This window comes from Pollachius pollachius (genome assembly GCF_949987615.1).
Source record: "Pollachius pollachius genome assembly, chromosome: 8".
NCBI classification, from domain to species: domain Eukaryota; kingdom Metazoa; phylum Chordata; class Actinopteri; order Gadiformes; family Gadidae; genus Pollachius; species Pollachius pollachius.
The window spans coordinates 9,964,626-9,979,881 of record NC_136941.1 but is presented as its reverse complement, the minus strand read 5'-3'; the positions used below and the strand labels follow the sequence as shown (position 1 = coordinate 9,979,881).

At 45.0% G+C, this 15,256-nt stretch overlaps 1 protein-coding gene across 1 annotated transcript in view; it reads right to left on the bottom strand.

Annotated features, from left to right (window-relative positions):
• Positions 1 to 15,256, bottom strand: part of cpne5a (copine Va) — a gene marked incomplete at its 3' end in the record, with an annotated part of 58,469 nt that overhangs the window by 21,264 nt on the left and 21,949 nt on the right. The window contains exons 8-10 of the mRNA XM_079742074.1: positions 7,890 to 7,953; positions 3,596 to 3,699; positions 3,334 to 3,438 (exon numbers count right to left, since the gene is read on the bottom strand). Coding sequence (XP_079598200.1) covers positions 3,334 to 3,438; positions 3,596 to 3,699; positions 7,890 to 7,953 — 273 coding nt within the window. The remainder of the gene's footprint in view (positions 1 to 3,333; positions 3,439 to 3,595; positions 3,700 to 7,889; positions 7,954 to 15,256) is intronic.

Sequence of the window (15,256 nt, the reverse complement as noted above, 5' to 3'; positions counted from 1 at the left end):
ACTTAAACATTAGCTGTAACAGAAACAATTAAAAGTGAGTTTGCAAATATATCACAATGTAGATAAAAATAACATGTACAGCTGACATTTAAAGGATCTATTTAAACCAATAAGGTAAAGCCCATTGAGAGTCCCATAAACTGATTGGATTATAGCCACTGGGTACTCATGTTAACTTGAGGATTGTCATGATAACCCCAGTGTAAGTAGCAATGTAATAAGTAATAAGTAGCAAAATATGTCTCTCTTCTATTCCCGAATAGAAGACTATGCTCTCTTTTGCATTAAGCTGCAGAACAGAGCGTGTTATGCTGACTGAGAGATAGACACCAATCCCTGCAGGGCAAAAAAGGCATCTAATTTTAGATTCCCCCAAAAAGTGATGGATAGATGATCCCTCACCAAAGGAGGGAGAGAAGGATCTTCTTTTACTTCTGAGGGGGAGCTCAGAGCCACCTCGAGCTGATCTCAATCTTTCTGCACTCAAAAGTTATACAATGCTAAATATGCACAGCTACATATAATAATAAGCATCCGATGTTGAGGAAATGTAGGGAAATATATTGTGCACCGTGTGATAAAGTATCAAAGTAAACTTAAGGCTAGAGTAAATGAAACTAAAAGCAAGTGCCTTTCGTTATTGGCAATCTTGACTTGGCATGAAATTGAATATGTAGATGAAGTGAATCAGAGATATTATGTTAGGAAATTGTCGTTGCACTGCAGTCTAATTAAAATACAGTGGCTGAGCTGTGTCGAACAAACTGCATAACAAAAACGCTTTTCCAAATTTGAAAAACACAAGCACATAAAAGGGAAACACAAATGCAAAATACACAACACAAATGCAAAAGCCACACCATAACGGAAGTGAGAGGCAACATTAGACCGGCCAACCATCATTTCCAGTGGACTATTATTATATACCCTAGCCTAAACCATTAGAAAAAGAATGTAGAAAATCAACCTTCACTTGTTCCAGGCTGATCAGCATCATACAGGAATGTGATGTTCTTGCCACACAAACCGCATGATGCAGATTAAGAATACAGGTTGACTCCACAAAAATTACTTTCCTCACCCACAGGTGTAGGCAACAACAGACCGCTGTCCAAACGACTCAGTGCGTTTCATTGTCGGCTTCTGTGATGTTGTGGTGTTTGCTTTTGTGATGTGGCTTTTACGTTGGTGTTTTCCGTTAATTCGTGCTTGTGTTTCTTGTCTTTGTCAAGTGTTTTGGATATGCTGTTTTTTCGACGGTGCTCAGACATCGTATTGAAAGGCACTAGAGCACCAAACCTAAAATAAAATACTTTTTTTAATTATGGGGACTTTTTTTATTCATTGATTTTGGTTTTTTCATACTTTATCTGTTAATCCCATTTGCAAACCAAATGTGCATAATGATGCAAGGAGCATATGCATTTCACAAAATTGAAATGATTAAAACATTCAAATCCAGCATACTCTATATGCGTACTAAGCATGACTGTGGGACCAATCCTTTTATGGGTTTCTTCACTCAATAGAAACGTACACAGAAATCAAAGAAACAATTCTAAAAGCCAGGGTTTTGTGAAAGTGAGGGATGTTTGGAAAGTGAAGGATCAACCCCCTGACTCGTTCCATTCCCAAGAATCAATCAAGCTAAGAACAAAATCCAAACGGAGAGACACTAGGAGGCTCAGAATAGAAGGAACCAGTCAAAACAAAGATGGAAAAGCAAATTGAATAACCTCCGGCAGTCCATCTGCAAATCGGCAAGATATCAAAATAAATGTTTTGCCTTTATTTGACAAATGCAGTCATCAATGCATTTCATCACGGGCCTCCGAGCTGTGCCCGCCATTCAGGTCTGCAGCCCAACAGTATTAAAGCATTCCTCATGAGACCTGGAGTCGAATACCGCAAACCCCCCATAGGTCCCAATTAAAACGTTTCCCTCGACATAGAAATGTCAGGATATATTACAGACCTTGTGATGCTCACTAACCTTTGTCACATCATTCTTTAATAAATATATCAAAATTACATTGAATCATATGGTCCTGAAAGCCTGGAAAGGGAATGTAGTGCAGACAAAAACCTTGCTCCAGATAAATAAAAGATGCCAGACTGAAACTGGGTGGGACACTTGTATTCACACACATTTAGCTGTCACACGTCCGGGAGGAAGGATGAGCAGGTGTTCAGGCTACCGGTCCATCTGTCTGACCCAGTTAGGTTCAGCGGGCAGGTGAGCCCAGACGGTATCAGTACAGACAACCTGTGCTGACATCAAGAGCCGCACCCCCGGTGGGGTGTGGGTGTGGGTGTGGGTGGGGGGCGGGGGGGGCTGTTTGAATAGTTCTGCACTGCAAGCTCTCTTGGCTTTTAAACACACATGAATGAAATAGGTTTTGTAAGAACACCCACACACAGTGGTGGCACAAAGGGACAAATCCCGGTGGGCCACCGCATCGGTGGGCTGGTGGGTCGTCAAAAACTCTCTTATGTTTTTGCGGCCCCGCTCTGTCTCCTAACAAGCCCTCTCTTTGTAACAGTCATGCGGGCAAACATGAGATTGGGCTGGGTGCGTTAGTTAATGCGTGTTACCAACCTAGAACAAGTGCAAAAGAAATGCGCAGCAGTGAGGCGGCCCACGACAAGAATGTATCTGACTTTCAGATATAAACCTCACCCCCGCCGGTCCCGTCCCAGTGGGTCTGTCCTGGGCTGAACTCCTTTCCCAGTACACTTCCTGCCCACACATATCCAACTTGCACAAGTTGACCTGTCCATGTGTGCACTTCCAACACTTGAACGTGCACTATATACCTCTGATGTTATCTTCCAATAACAACGTATGGACGATATATTACTGGTCTTCCTCTCTCCCTGTCGGTCCACTCTCTCACCTGGGTTTATAGTGCTGCCCGGGGCTTTGCAGCTTGTCAGCAGTCCCACTTGGCCCCTTGCTCCGCTGAGATCCAGATAAGATAGCAGATTCCCCCCCTGAAAAGCTATTGCTAGTTGTGGACAAATCAATGAGCAGCCCGGCACGCCTGGCAGAAAATAGGCCCGTAATAACTCTCTATTGGAGCGGCAGATAAAATAACGGGAGGAAAATCGATGATGTCTAAGTTTGCTGAGCCCATCCCATTGCAGTCTGATTACACCACAGATCAAAACTCTCATGGGTCATGGGGGAACAGTACTGTACCTGTGTGCAATTGTGTGTGTGTGCGTGCGTGCGTGCGTGCGTGCGTGCGTGCGTGCGTGCGTGTGTGTGTGTTTGTGTGTGTGTGAGAGTGCCTGTTAGTGTGTGTGTGAGGGCCTCTAGTGATGTCCTACCGGTCATAGTCTCCGTTGCAGAGGGCTCTAACGGGGATGGAGAAGGGCTGCCACAGCGGGTTCAGGGTGTTCTTCACCACCTCCGTCTTGTGGCAGATCGTAAACCTGGTGACGTGAAACCACAACAGTTTCCTCAACAAAAACCAACCACTGATTCTTCCCCAGTGTTCTCAATAGGGTCTGCAACAAGCAAGGTATCCCAAGCTAAATCTCACATTGGCTTTTCAACAGAACATTCATTCTTTGAGGAGGAGAAACTCACGTCCCGTCTTCATTGCTCCTGTAGAAGACCATGAAGGGGTCTGACTTGCCGAAGAAGTCCTTCTTGTCAAGCTTGTTGGCACAGAATTTCATTGTTGCACAGTCCTTGAGTGGAGAGGGTCAGGTAGAGAGACACAGAGAGAGGTAGAGAGACACAGAGAGAGAGGCAGCGACAGAAGATGAGAGAAAAAGGGAGAAAATCTGAATTAGGGTCTAAAATGATGTCTTTTCAATTAGAGGAGATTTGTTTTAAAGCGTTTTCTTTCATTGGTTTTCTATTACATACTCTCTTTATGCAAATATATACATAGAAATATAAACTAAAGGATTATATAAAACAACTATCATTGATCTACACTGGCGCTCCTCTTTTCCATGCTGATTTCCCAAAGAAATCAGCAAACAGGAAAATATTTTAATATTTGTATCTATTATGCAGTTGCTCAGACAAGAGATATCTAATGTAAAGTATGCCGCATAATCATGGGTCGATATAATAACGTGCACAAAAGGCTCTGAATTAGATTGTGAAACCTCTCGTATGAGAGGAGAGAGGATGTGGAGGGTGTGTGAGGAGCTAATTATACATTATAAAGGGTGGCATTACCATAATTACACTCATTGGGTCTGCATTTCGCAGTGCACTGCCATTACAAGGACAATGAAGGCAGAGACTTTATTGCTCTCTCTTTCGCTTGCTCTCCCCATCTCTGTCCCTCCCCATCTGTCTCTCTCTGTCTCTCTATCTCTCTCTCACTCTCTCCCTGTGGTCAAGGTGTTGGGATGTGTCGGAGAGCACAGAGACAGGGAGAGAGGGAGCGGGGAAAGCATTGTTGATTCATTGCACACCATTAGAGTGCAGATAAACATCTGCACCGGAGGGAAACTCAGCAGGGAATTCAATGTGGCCCACTCCTCCTCCTCCTCCTCCTATTCTAACACTACTTTGTGAAGAACTACACTCTATCTGAATACACAGAGCACACAAGAACATGTAAGGGGTGGGTGGGGGCGGGGTCACTGGGAGTCTGCCTGGCATTGTGAGCTGAGATGGAGCAGTGTTTGGTCAGAGGGCACGCCGTTCGATCGGCCGACACGGGTGGAAGAAAGAGCTGTGTATCCTCTCTCCTCTCTTGGGAGTCCCTCGGCGTTTTGGTACCGAGGACCAAGGCTTTTGCTGAATCTAAATTAAGAGTGAATCTGGAGTGGGCAAGTGGAGTTTATATGTAGGACCAGCACATTGATTGAGGCGACCCCAGCGGGCTTGTTTTGCAGATCGTTCTTCTAACCTTCATCTATGCAACCCCCCCCCCCCACCCCCCCTGTTATCTACCTTCTCTGAAGACATCAACAGCAGACTCTGCTCACACTCTGTTTTCTTATGCCATTATGAGAGAGAAAAACAACTTGTGGATTGAAGCGTCAAGTGCATACGGAGCAGCTGTGATTTGATGGTTTTATCCGATCAAAAGAATTGTCATCAGGAGAAAAACAAAGTGGGGTGTTGATTGAAAACAGTGAGCTCTGGTTAAATAGGGCAGGGCATGTGGTTTCTCAGCTTCCTTTTTACCACCGACACAAGGCGACTAAGGTTATGTGTGGTTTCCACAACCAAATAATACTGTTTCTTCTAAGCAGTGGCAAACAATAGTTGTAGACTGGAAGCGCAAATACATAGAGCTTAGGCGTGCCCTGACCAACCAAGACCAATCAATGTAAAGTGTAGCACAAAATGTGCACTGTCTGCTCCCTTGATACGCTCCCATAACCATGTTATTTTGTCTGTACTCTCCCCCTGATTCTAGTGTGGTTTATTTTATGAAATCAGAAAATTACCACAAATCACTTATCTAAACTCTGAACAAACCTCAGTAGAATCAGTTCACAGCACCGTCTGTCTTTGTTATTACACAGACTGCACAATTACGCTGTCACGGAAATATGGTGTGTAAAAGGCCTCCATTAGGCACATGTACCACATCCTCACTTCACTGCTTCACACTGCCTCTCTATCTCCCCCCTCACTATATCTCCCTCTTTCTCTCTCTCGCGCTCTCTCTCTTCTCCCCTCTCTCTATATCCCTCTCTCTATCTCTGTCTTTCGCCCTCTCCCTCGCTCTCGCTCTCTCTCTCTCTCTCGCTCTATGTCTCTCTCTCAATATATATATTTATATCTCCAAGGAACGGTGAAGAAGGAGGAACAATAATCCTCCCACTTGGGATGATGGGTGTTTCATTGCGCCTCCTCCAGTGGGGGTTTTGAACCCCCAGGTAGGGCTCCTTAGAGAGCCCTTGGGGGCCTCAGCACTGGGGGAAATGGAGCACATGAACAGGAAGAACAGGAGACTTTCGCATGTTAACGACATAAATAGTTCATCCATTCTGTGTGTTAATGGTGAATTTGCAGAAAGATGTAAACAAGAGGGACGAGAGGGGGCGATGTATAAATGTATTACTTGATTAACTATTGCATAGACTTCCTAATAGAATCAGAGATCATTTCCTCTTCACCATTGTAGGGACAAACTCGTGCACAAAGTCAGCTGTTTCCACATTAGCAGTCATCTTCTTCATGCTGAGCAATGCAAAGTCCCCAGCCACACCAACAGACCAATGTCAATACAGCGGATGAAGGTGATTAACAATGATTCTGTTACCGCACTTGAGTCCATAGCACTTATATCAACCGGGAAATTGTTACTATTGACTTTTTACACCCACGCCTGATTTTGCTGACCATATGCATTTCCCCTTCTCTCCAGGCAGCCGGTCTGCCAGATGCTTGGCCAGGCGGCCTCTGCACGCATAACCGGACAGGGAATGAAGTCCCCTGTGTTTCCCCCACTGCCATGCGAACACTGCAGCACGCTCTGCTTGCATTTGAATCCGCCGCAAGCAACAACAGCAGACCTGTGAGTAAAAGACGAGTATCAAGGAGCCAGCCCGGCCAGCCTGCCAGCCTACCTGCCAACCAGCCAGTGAAGCCCAGTGCACACGGCCCGCTGTATACGTGTCAGAGATAACGACAGCCAAGAAGGGGGCTTTGATCCACGCTGCGACTGGAGCTGGAGCTTCTCCTGCTGTCTAATGATACGTAGCAAATCCTCAAAGGACCCCCCCCCCCGGCCTGCCTGGCCTGTACACTGGCCTGCTTTTCAGCGGATTCCAAACCAGAATACCTGTGTTTATCTCGGGGAAAGGCAGGTCCCACAGATGTCTTACAGATAGAAATACATCCCCAAGAGGACGGTAGTATCTCCGAACATACAAGTCACTGAAATGTTACTTTCACTGACAGCTTTTGTTGTTTATTTATTTTAAAGGTCGGGGAGAGAGGAAATAATCCCTTTTGGCAATGATACAATATTTGCTATTCCAGATTGAAGTTGTGCTTTGTACTGATTGGTGCCAACTCTGTGTGTCACGGCCAGGTGACCCCTAGCAAGCCCTTCATTACACACACACATGTTTGTAAGCAAAAACACCTCAACTGCAGTACAGCCGCCATTAATTATCAATAAAGGCTAATAGTGGAGCAATCGTTAGCTGTGAGCCACGTCAATTTCAGGGTCAAGAAGCACAACTATTTAAGTCATCAGTGATCCATTTTTTTGACACGCTGCAGCATAAAACTGTATGAAAAAAATGGCAGACAACCAAAATGCAGTGATTATGAAAAGATGTTGACTCATATAGAAATGTAATCAAGCTTTGATGTGTGTGCATGTGTGTGTGAGGGGTGAGGGCGGAGGGGACTTTTAGATGGCATAAAACATTAATGCGGCCGTTGCAGCTCAACGGCTTGCTTTACAACCCCGGAGGGAGACCAATTGTTCTGGCCAATAAGTCTTCCTTCCTTCCCCGTGCTCTGGTGGAAGCACCATAACATGATTATTTACTGTCTTCATTTAGCAGCACACAGAAGAAGCCGATGGGAGACGATGGGGCACGGGGCTATTAGCACTGATTCATGGATGAAACCACCCCACCGCAGCACAGAGCGCGTGTGATCCAGTGATTGGGGTGAACGTGGGTGTCCGTTTAAAAACTCCTAGCGTGTCTGCTCCCAACAACACGACACAATTATATTTTCAGGAGATGTAATCGGCACAACGGCTTCACACATACAAAGGGGAACACATTCTGGAAGATAAGGGCTTTAAGTGACTCATTTCAGCTGGCTAGTCCAGAGATCACTGGCGTACTTGGGTTATATAATATGAGGGAGTGACGGCGTACGATGACAGGTAGACACACGATGACAGGTAGACTCAGCAAGCGGTTGACACACTTACTCTACAGTTTCCCAGCTCTTCCGCTGACAAGATAATGGTTCCGCATGCTTTGCCAGGTATGCCCCTGCAAGAAAAACAAGGGACATCACAACGTCAGCTCATTGGAACGGTGTTACCTGAGTGGCAAGATGGCAACCAGATTTCCTTATGCAATGTGAGCAGCTATTTTTATTCTGCTTACCACAGGTAGAAGGAAAGAAAGTGGTTTTAAGTGGCATACAATTGTGAGATGATTACTAACAAATTTAAAGAATGGCTATTCAATACAGCAGGAAATGCAGATAGAAAACAACTTTGACAGCTTCCAGAGAATTGTTGAATGCTCTATATATCTTTTTGCAACTGACTGAATCTTTAACTCTTTTATTCTCACATTTAGTTGTAATGGGGTCATCGAATCATGCATAAATCACACTATGTAAAGGTGTATTCCCATGTTCTTTAGACCCAAAAATAAACTCTAATCGAGCGGACAGTGCAGTTTTTAGAAATTAGATAATCCCTTAGAACAACTTCAGGGTGACCTCAAAAACACATTTTGCGAACATAAAGTTGCCTGTGTCCCTTGTTATTGTTGGATTTCCTGTACCCTGTCCTGCATCTTTGCCTTCTTCTACCATCCCGCCTCTTGGCCCATGCCGTAACTCAACAAAAGATCACACAGAGAGACCCCTTCGCTTTAGGCTTAATGTAACTCTGCATTATTTGAGGGGCAGAACAGTTCAATCTCTGTACTGCTGCTGCTGCCTATGTTCCAGACCTGACTTGCTTCATGTCAGCCTTGCTCTCGCAAAAGATTGCAAGAGCAGAGGATATCTACTTCCAAATCATAGGCAAGCTGTCCAGTTGCTGTCAGCCCTGTCATATCTGGGAGATCAAAGAGGAAATGCCGTGGACTTAGCAGGAGAGCATAGTGATTAGTAGGTCAGCCATGCTGCTGAGTGTGCGTCCCGCTGCGACCAGGGATCCCACTGACTCTACTGGGAGGATCACAGAGCCCCATGCATAATGGAGAGCCGCTGCTGCACTTAAAGATCAAGTAGTGGAGCATCAGAGCAATTCAAAATGTGTGTTTGTGTGTGTGTGTAGATTTGTGTGTGTGTAACTGTGTCTGTTTGTGTGTGTGTGTGGGGGGGGGGGTGTGTGTGTGTGTGTGTGTGCGTGTGTGTGCTTGTTTTCTAATCAACACTCGTCAATTGAGGAACAATAAGTTGTGTCTCTTCATTAAGTTTGGTTTTATATCCCTCAGGTATCACCAGTCCTATTCCAAGGGGAAAAACTCAACAACAAGGCAAATTCAGCTTTCAATACACCTCTGTTGAGTGAGTGTACATGATCAATACTCAATCGAAACCCTACTGTACTGTATATCTCATAATGCCTGTGAGAATCCAACTCAATATGGGTGTACCATGTGGTGGTGGCATGGTATATTATATAAGGGCCATGGTGGTTTTAAGATTGACAGGGATTCTTCAGTCTTTAATTCTCCTCACGCTCCTTGGAGAGCAATCTTATGGTGAATTAATTATCCTTGAAATATTTATGTCTTTCTCCCAGACACCTCTACCAATGGCCCAGAATGATTAATGCTCAAAAGGACCAAAGGGACCCTTAACCTTCGGGGACAGTAGCTGGTGCCCATCCCAGGGTCAAGTCATCTTCACGAGGTCACCAGGGAGCACGAGTGTCATTACCTACCAGGAGACGGGCCACGAGACGAGCGCAGGTCAATCTCACCCAGAGACACGTTCACTACAGCGGACTCATTTGTATTTTCCCCTCAGAGAGACGATACGATAGTTTGGCTTCTAGACGATCATTTTGGATTCCAACATGCACACACACACACACACATTCGCAGACACTTTCACAAAACTCTGGAACACATTTAATTTCAACAGTGCCAGGGCTGCAGTGACTCCAGCCCAGAGAGGTGGGAGTGGATTTGGAGTTTCTCACCCCCTCTGTCGAGGGGGTCCCTTCGCCACAGTCCCATTCGTGAGACGGAGGCCTCAATGGGAAACACTTTGATGATGAAAGCCTATGAAACGGGCTGCCACTTTCTCCTATCCATTATGTACAAGGCGGCTCCACACTACTGGTGCTGGAAGGAACCAGTGGCAAGTGGCAAGTTAGTGAGTCCCAAGCTCAATCAATTGGTCATGTGCGCCCTATTTCCACACACTGAACCATAACTTGTGCCACATACAGACACACTGAATTACATGAACAGCGATAGCGATGGCTGGTTTTCACAGTTTTTTGGGGCAGGCTGTTTTTGCAGCTGATATACATCATTACTTCTGCACAGTTTAACTGTGCCCATTACGTCCGTCTTCGACACAGCATGTGAAAGTATGATATTAATGATGTAACCCTTATACAGAGATTTCAAACGTAGGTCCTGCGGAATAATATCCAGACCAAGACCAGATCAACCGCTATATCTCCAAGTTGTTTACACTTTCAGAGTATTTGAACACTTGATATGTGATGGCAGCCACCACCGCCAGAGGAAAAAGGCTCATTATGCAGCAGCACTAATGGCTTGTCGTTTCAGGGAGTTAAGTGCGTGGAATTGAATTGCTTTTTGATGAGGTTCTCTTGTTGAAGGAGACTGATAACGGCCAGTCGTCGCACAGTTGGTTTGTAGGCTTCCAGGGAGAATGCCAACCTGTCCACCGTCAGGTCCTTGGGAACACACAGGTGCTGAGGGGAAATCACTAACAAAACAGTATGTTCCACGCTGCGACAGATAGCGCTGTTCGGAAAGGGGCTTCATAATTCATACAGTCCACCAGGGCCTTCCCTGGCCCGCCACTAACGCTACGCCATATGGCGCCAACCAGATGGGCGCCAGGAGATGTCCATGAAGTCCTGTTTTGGCTCATATTGGCTTTCTGTTTGCATATTAGCAGTATGTCCGTCAAGCTAGCTCCCGCACTGCTGTAGCACAGGAAACCCTTAGCGTCAAAAAAACGTCAGTAGTATCGACAAGAAGAAAAAGGGATGGAGGCTAATTATAGCATGATGAGCCACTATGGCCAGAGGAGGAGAGGAGGCATACTCTGCAATATAATGTAACATATTGAGTTGATTGTTGCTTAAGCACCTGGGAATTGTCATTCGGGGAAATAGTGGATTTATTACATTTATAATTGGACTATTACTTTGATTGAGTGTGGCTTGTTTACCTTTATTTAGATAAAGTTCAGAAAAAAGAGGCTCTATTTTCTCAAGCAGAAAGCCAATTCAAGCCTCAATCCTTCAAGCTCTTCTTTCTTTTCTTTTCTTGCTGGGTTCGGCACTCCTGGAACCCAGCTACAATCTTAATGTCTTCGTATAACAAGGTAGTACAATATGGTTGTTACGACCTCTAGATTTATGTCTTCTATAGATTGAGCTCTGTGGGGATTTACTATAACAATGAAATAAGGATTCTGAATCCCTCCTATTCCTCCATTACCGGCCAACATTGAGGTGTGAATAGAAGCCAACGAAATCAAAGCCGGGAGAGGAAGAATACGGCAAATGACGGAGCAGGACGCAGGTCATTGGGAGTGAAAGGCCTTTGACATTTCACCGTGCCTCAATGTGTCAGGCCTATTAACGCAGTGCCCTGCTAATAGGAATGCCAACCACGCTTTTTTGGTTAGAAAGTTTTTTTCCTTTCTGAACCCATTGTGGCCAATTATTTTTGTTTAACGATGCCTTCGACCACTACATGGTAATACGTCGTAAATGACTACTAATATTAGTTCATTTTTTATATAGAGCAGCTTTTTGCTCATGAAAAGTGGATAAAAGCTTTTTATTTGAGCCCCATTCGTTTTTCAAAGCAGGTCAGCGAATCCACTGAACCTTTTGCAACCGACTGGAGTGCAACCGAGCCTGAGAGTAGGCCACGGCCGGAACCTGGCCATGGGCCAGCGTCAAACTGAAGAATCACCTGGCAGATCTTAGTTAAACAGATTAGACTAGGCTGCCAACACTCTGTGGGGATTGATACCAGGGCCCCCTTGATCTTCATACACAGATAAGCACTCGCAACGCACACAGATGCCAAACACAGCCAGGTGACAAAACAGAAATGGGAGAACGTGAGCGTCACTATAATAGCGCCCGAAGAGGAAGAGGATGATGGCTGTCACCGCTGTGCCACTGAGAGAGGAGACCTAACGCGAGGACGTCCCAGCGGTATGAGGCCGCAGGCGGGCTCGTTCCCAGATTGATGAAGCTTGTCGCTGTTGCAACCGGAAATATGAAAAAGTAAAGCGTAAAGGCTGGTGTGAAAAATGCACAGTTGAAAAAGATAATTGTGTGAATGATAAAACAGTAAAGAGTGTAAAGAGTGAGGCAGTAAAATATGCAGATTTTTCATTGCTTTCAACCCCCCCGGGGGAACTGAATATAGGGATATTTCACCGTCCCAAGTGTCAGTTGAATAATACATTTCGACATTTCAATGTTTTACTATGTTTACTGTGATACTGCCACTTTGATGAGATCATATTAAAGCAATGATTCTCTCGCGTTTCATATTCCAATATTGCACCGCTGCCTGGGATGTCCTCGTTGTGAGCCACCAGCACGGTTTCGTTTTGTTTTAGTGTTTCACATGTTCTGCTCATTTAGTGTAATAATGCTTTGTTTTACATTAGGGCAATTGATTTATTCCCTTTTTTTCGCCTTTTTTATCACATGAAATGATCATATTGCTTTATTGAGCATGTTAATGATGTGTGGTTTTCTGCTCATCCAAATAAACAAGGGGCTCATCAGCCACCTGCGGCTATTGCAAAACAACTCATTTTACAGCGAGAATGAGATGCTGAACAATTACACGTTGCCCTTTCCCTTCGGTTCCTCCAAAACACTGAAATTATACTAAGTCGTCAAGGTTCCATAACTTCCCTTTTACTCTTTCTCTCTCTGTAGCCGTCAAATTAAATCTAACTTTCAAAGTAGGTAACAAGCTTCCCATGCACGATAATTTAAGTCACCCTCTTTAAGAACAGAACATTTTTATCTTTAATGCAAGCCAAGGGCCAGGAGCATCTCGACACCGGTACGTCCTTATTACCCCTGCAGTCTCCCAGCCTCTAGTCCCTCATCTCCTCACTGTCTCATGATAGGAAGCCGTTTAGGAGCGAGCAGGGGGTAAGGGGGTTGGGAGGTAGGGTTAGGAGGGGGTGGTGGGATTGGGGAGGGCGTCCTCACTTGGTGCCCACTGAGGCTGCGAGCGATGGAATTCATATCTGTGATCTCGTTAGAGACAATGTCGCCTTGACCTCCTCTGCTGTAGCAGTTAGGCCCATCGATAGATCAAAGCGTTCCTCTGGAACGATCCGTTCTGGGCTGCTGGGCGAAATAGCGGTAGAGGGTGAAGTGGTGCCACAAGGGGAGATCATGTGGTTGAGTGGTGGGGTTCAACGGTATTCGGATATATTCAGGCAGCGATACCATGGTCGTATCAAAATTCGAAGGTGCCACTTTAATACCATCTCAAAATATGCTTTTCGTTCTTGTCCCATTTTGTTCAACTTTATTCCTTTTTATCCAACAGCCATTGAACTGGGGTCGTACTTGATTCATTTCAGGCTAGGGAATCTGAACTGACGTCAGCCAATCCAGTGGGATGGGCTTGAGCACCAGGCACAAGCCTATCATAGCGACAGCACTAAAATGGCAGCATGCACCATCACCGTGAGATGGTGAAGGACTAAAATCTGATCGCAGATGTTCATATTAGAATAAGATTAAGGTTTGAAAACTGTGTTTGTGGGATTTTCTCTTTTCCCCCAAATTAGTCCTACCTCTATGGCTCTGTTTTCAAGATGTGCACAGAGCTTAGGCTATGTAACATTGATAAACGCAAGGTATAAAGAGTTAGTGGATTTCTTTCTTACTCCCATCTTTTAGGTTAAATTAGCACAACCGGGTCAGGTAAAATTATGCCTCACACTTTATCCTCATGCAAGCAGAATATGGAGAAAAAACATGAAGTACGATGCTTATGCTCTTCTCAATCTGGCTGGCCACGTCGCTCCATCTCCCGGTGAAACGGCTCGTCAAACTCACCACCCTGTGGCAGAACAGAGTGCAGCAGCTCAAGACAGGTGCACCCTCGCTTCATTTTAAGAGTTTTTTTATTTTTTGACAATTGATCAGTAAACCTTGATGTTTTGGGGAGGCATTGAAAAAATGTATATTGCTCATCCCTATTGAGGGGTTGTGGTGGGCTGGTCAGTCTTTTGTGGGACACCAGGGGAGACCTAGCCCGACCTTGGATGGTGATAGCCGTCGTAGACGACAGCATGACTGAACGCTGTCTGCCCGGGGTGCAAAACAAATCAACTATGGTTATCTGCTGCATAAACGCCTGTCCTTGGTGCTGCTACTGCAGCCCTAGCCATTACTATTATAAATGTTTTCTCAGTGTTATCTGTCTGAGGTGCCTCCAATACATTACCCTGCATGCATTGTAGGCTGTATGAATTAAACCAACAGGTAGATAGTTCTTCTGTGCCTGGGAGGTTTTGTGTGGAGGCAAAATCTCCCAAGAGTTGAATAATAAAACGTTTAAATGCTGCATTGTGAAGAGGCCAACAGGTAGATTTGCTCAGCCATGCGTGGGGTACTGGGTTGTAGGGTAGTTAGTTTGCTTTGTGGGCAGTGCTGGCAAAAGCTGTCTCATTTGCATATTTCGGAATCAAAGGGGATTCTAACAAATCCCTGTGCATTGAATAGGGATGATTATAGTGCTCTCAGCAAGGTTGCAGTGTTTTCCGTTACCTAAGCACAGCGGGTATTATGAGTCAAAGATTCGTGGTATTGGCCTTGGAGTCCAAATTGACATTAAGCAAGGCAGCAGAATGTTGTAATTGCATGGCGTCCAGAGGGAAAATAATGCTAATAACTGGAGGCTCCATGAAATGTTCTGAGTTAAAATTCTACCACCAAACGTCTGCAACAAACATCCAAATACTACACAGAGACATCGGGGGATGAATTCTCTCCTCATCAAAATAACCTTGGAAAAAAACATTCCACGAGTGTCTTTCGCCCAGAAACCATTATTCAAATATGTGTCATACCTTTTCATCTTGAGAGTATGATAACAACAGTAACCAACAACAACTTTTTAACTAATGGTTAGTGATGCAAAACAGCACTCAGCACTGCTCTACACTCCTCTGAGTAAACCTTTGGTGAGCCATCCAGCTCTGCTCATCGGAATGACTGGAGACTCCAGTGTTAAGTCAGGGCTTTAACGTCCTAATACCCCCAGCCTTACACGGTACCTACTACACTCAGGGTAATGGGGCCTGCCATCAATTAAATTGCACGAGATGCTAGATTGC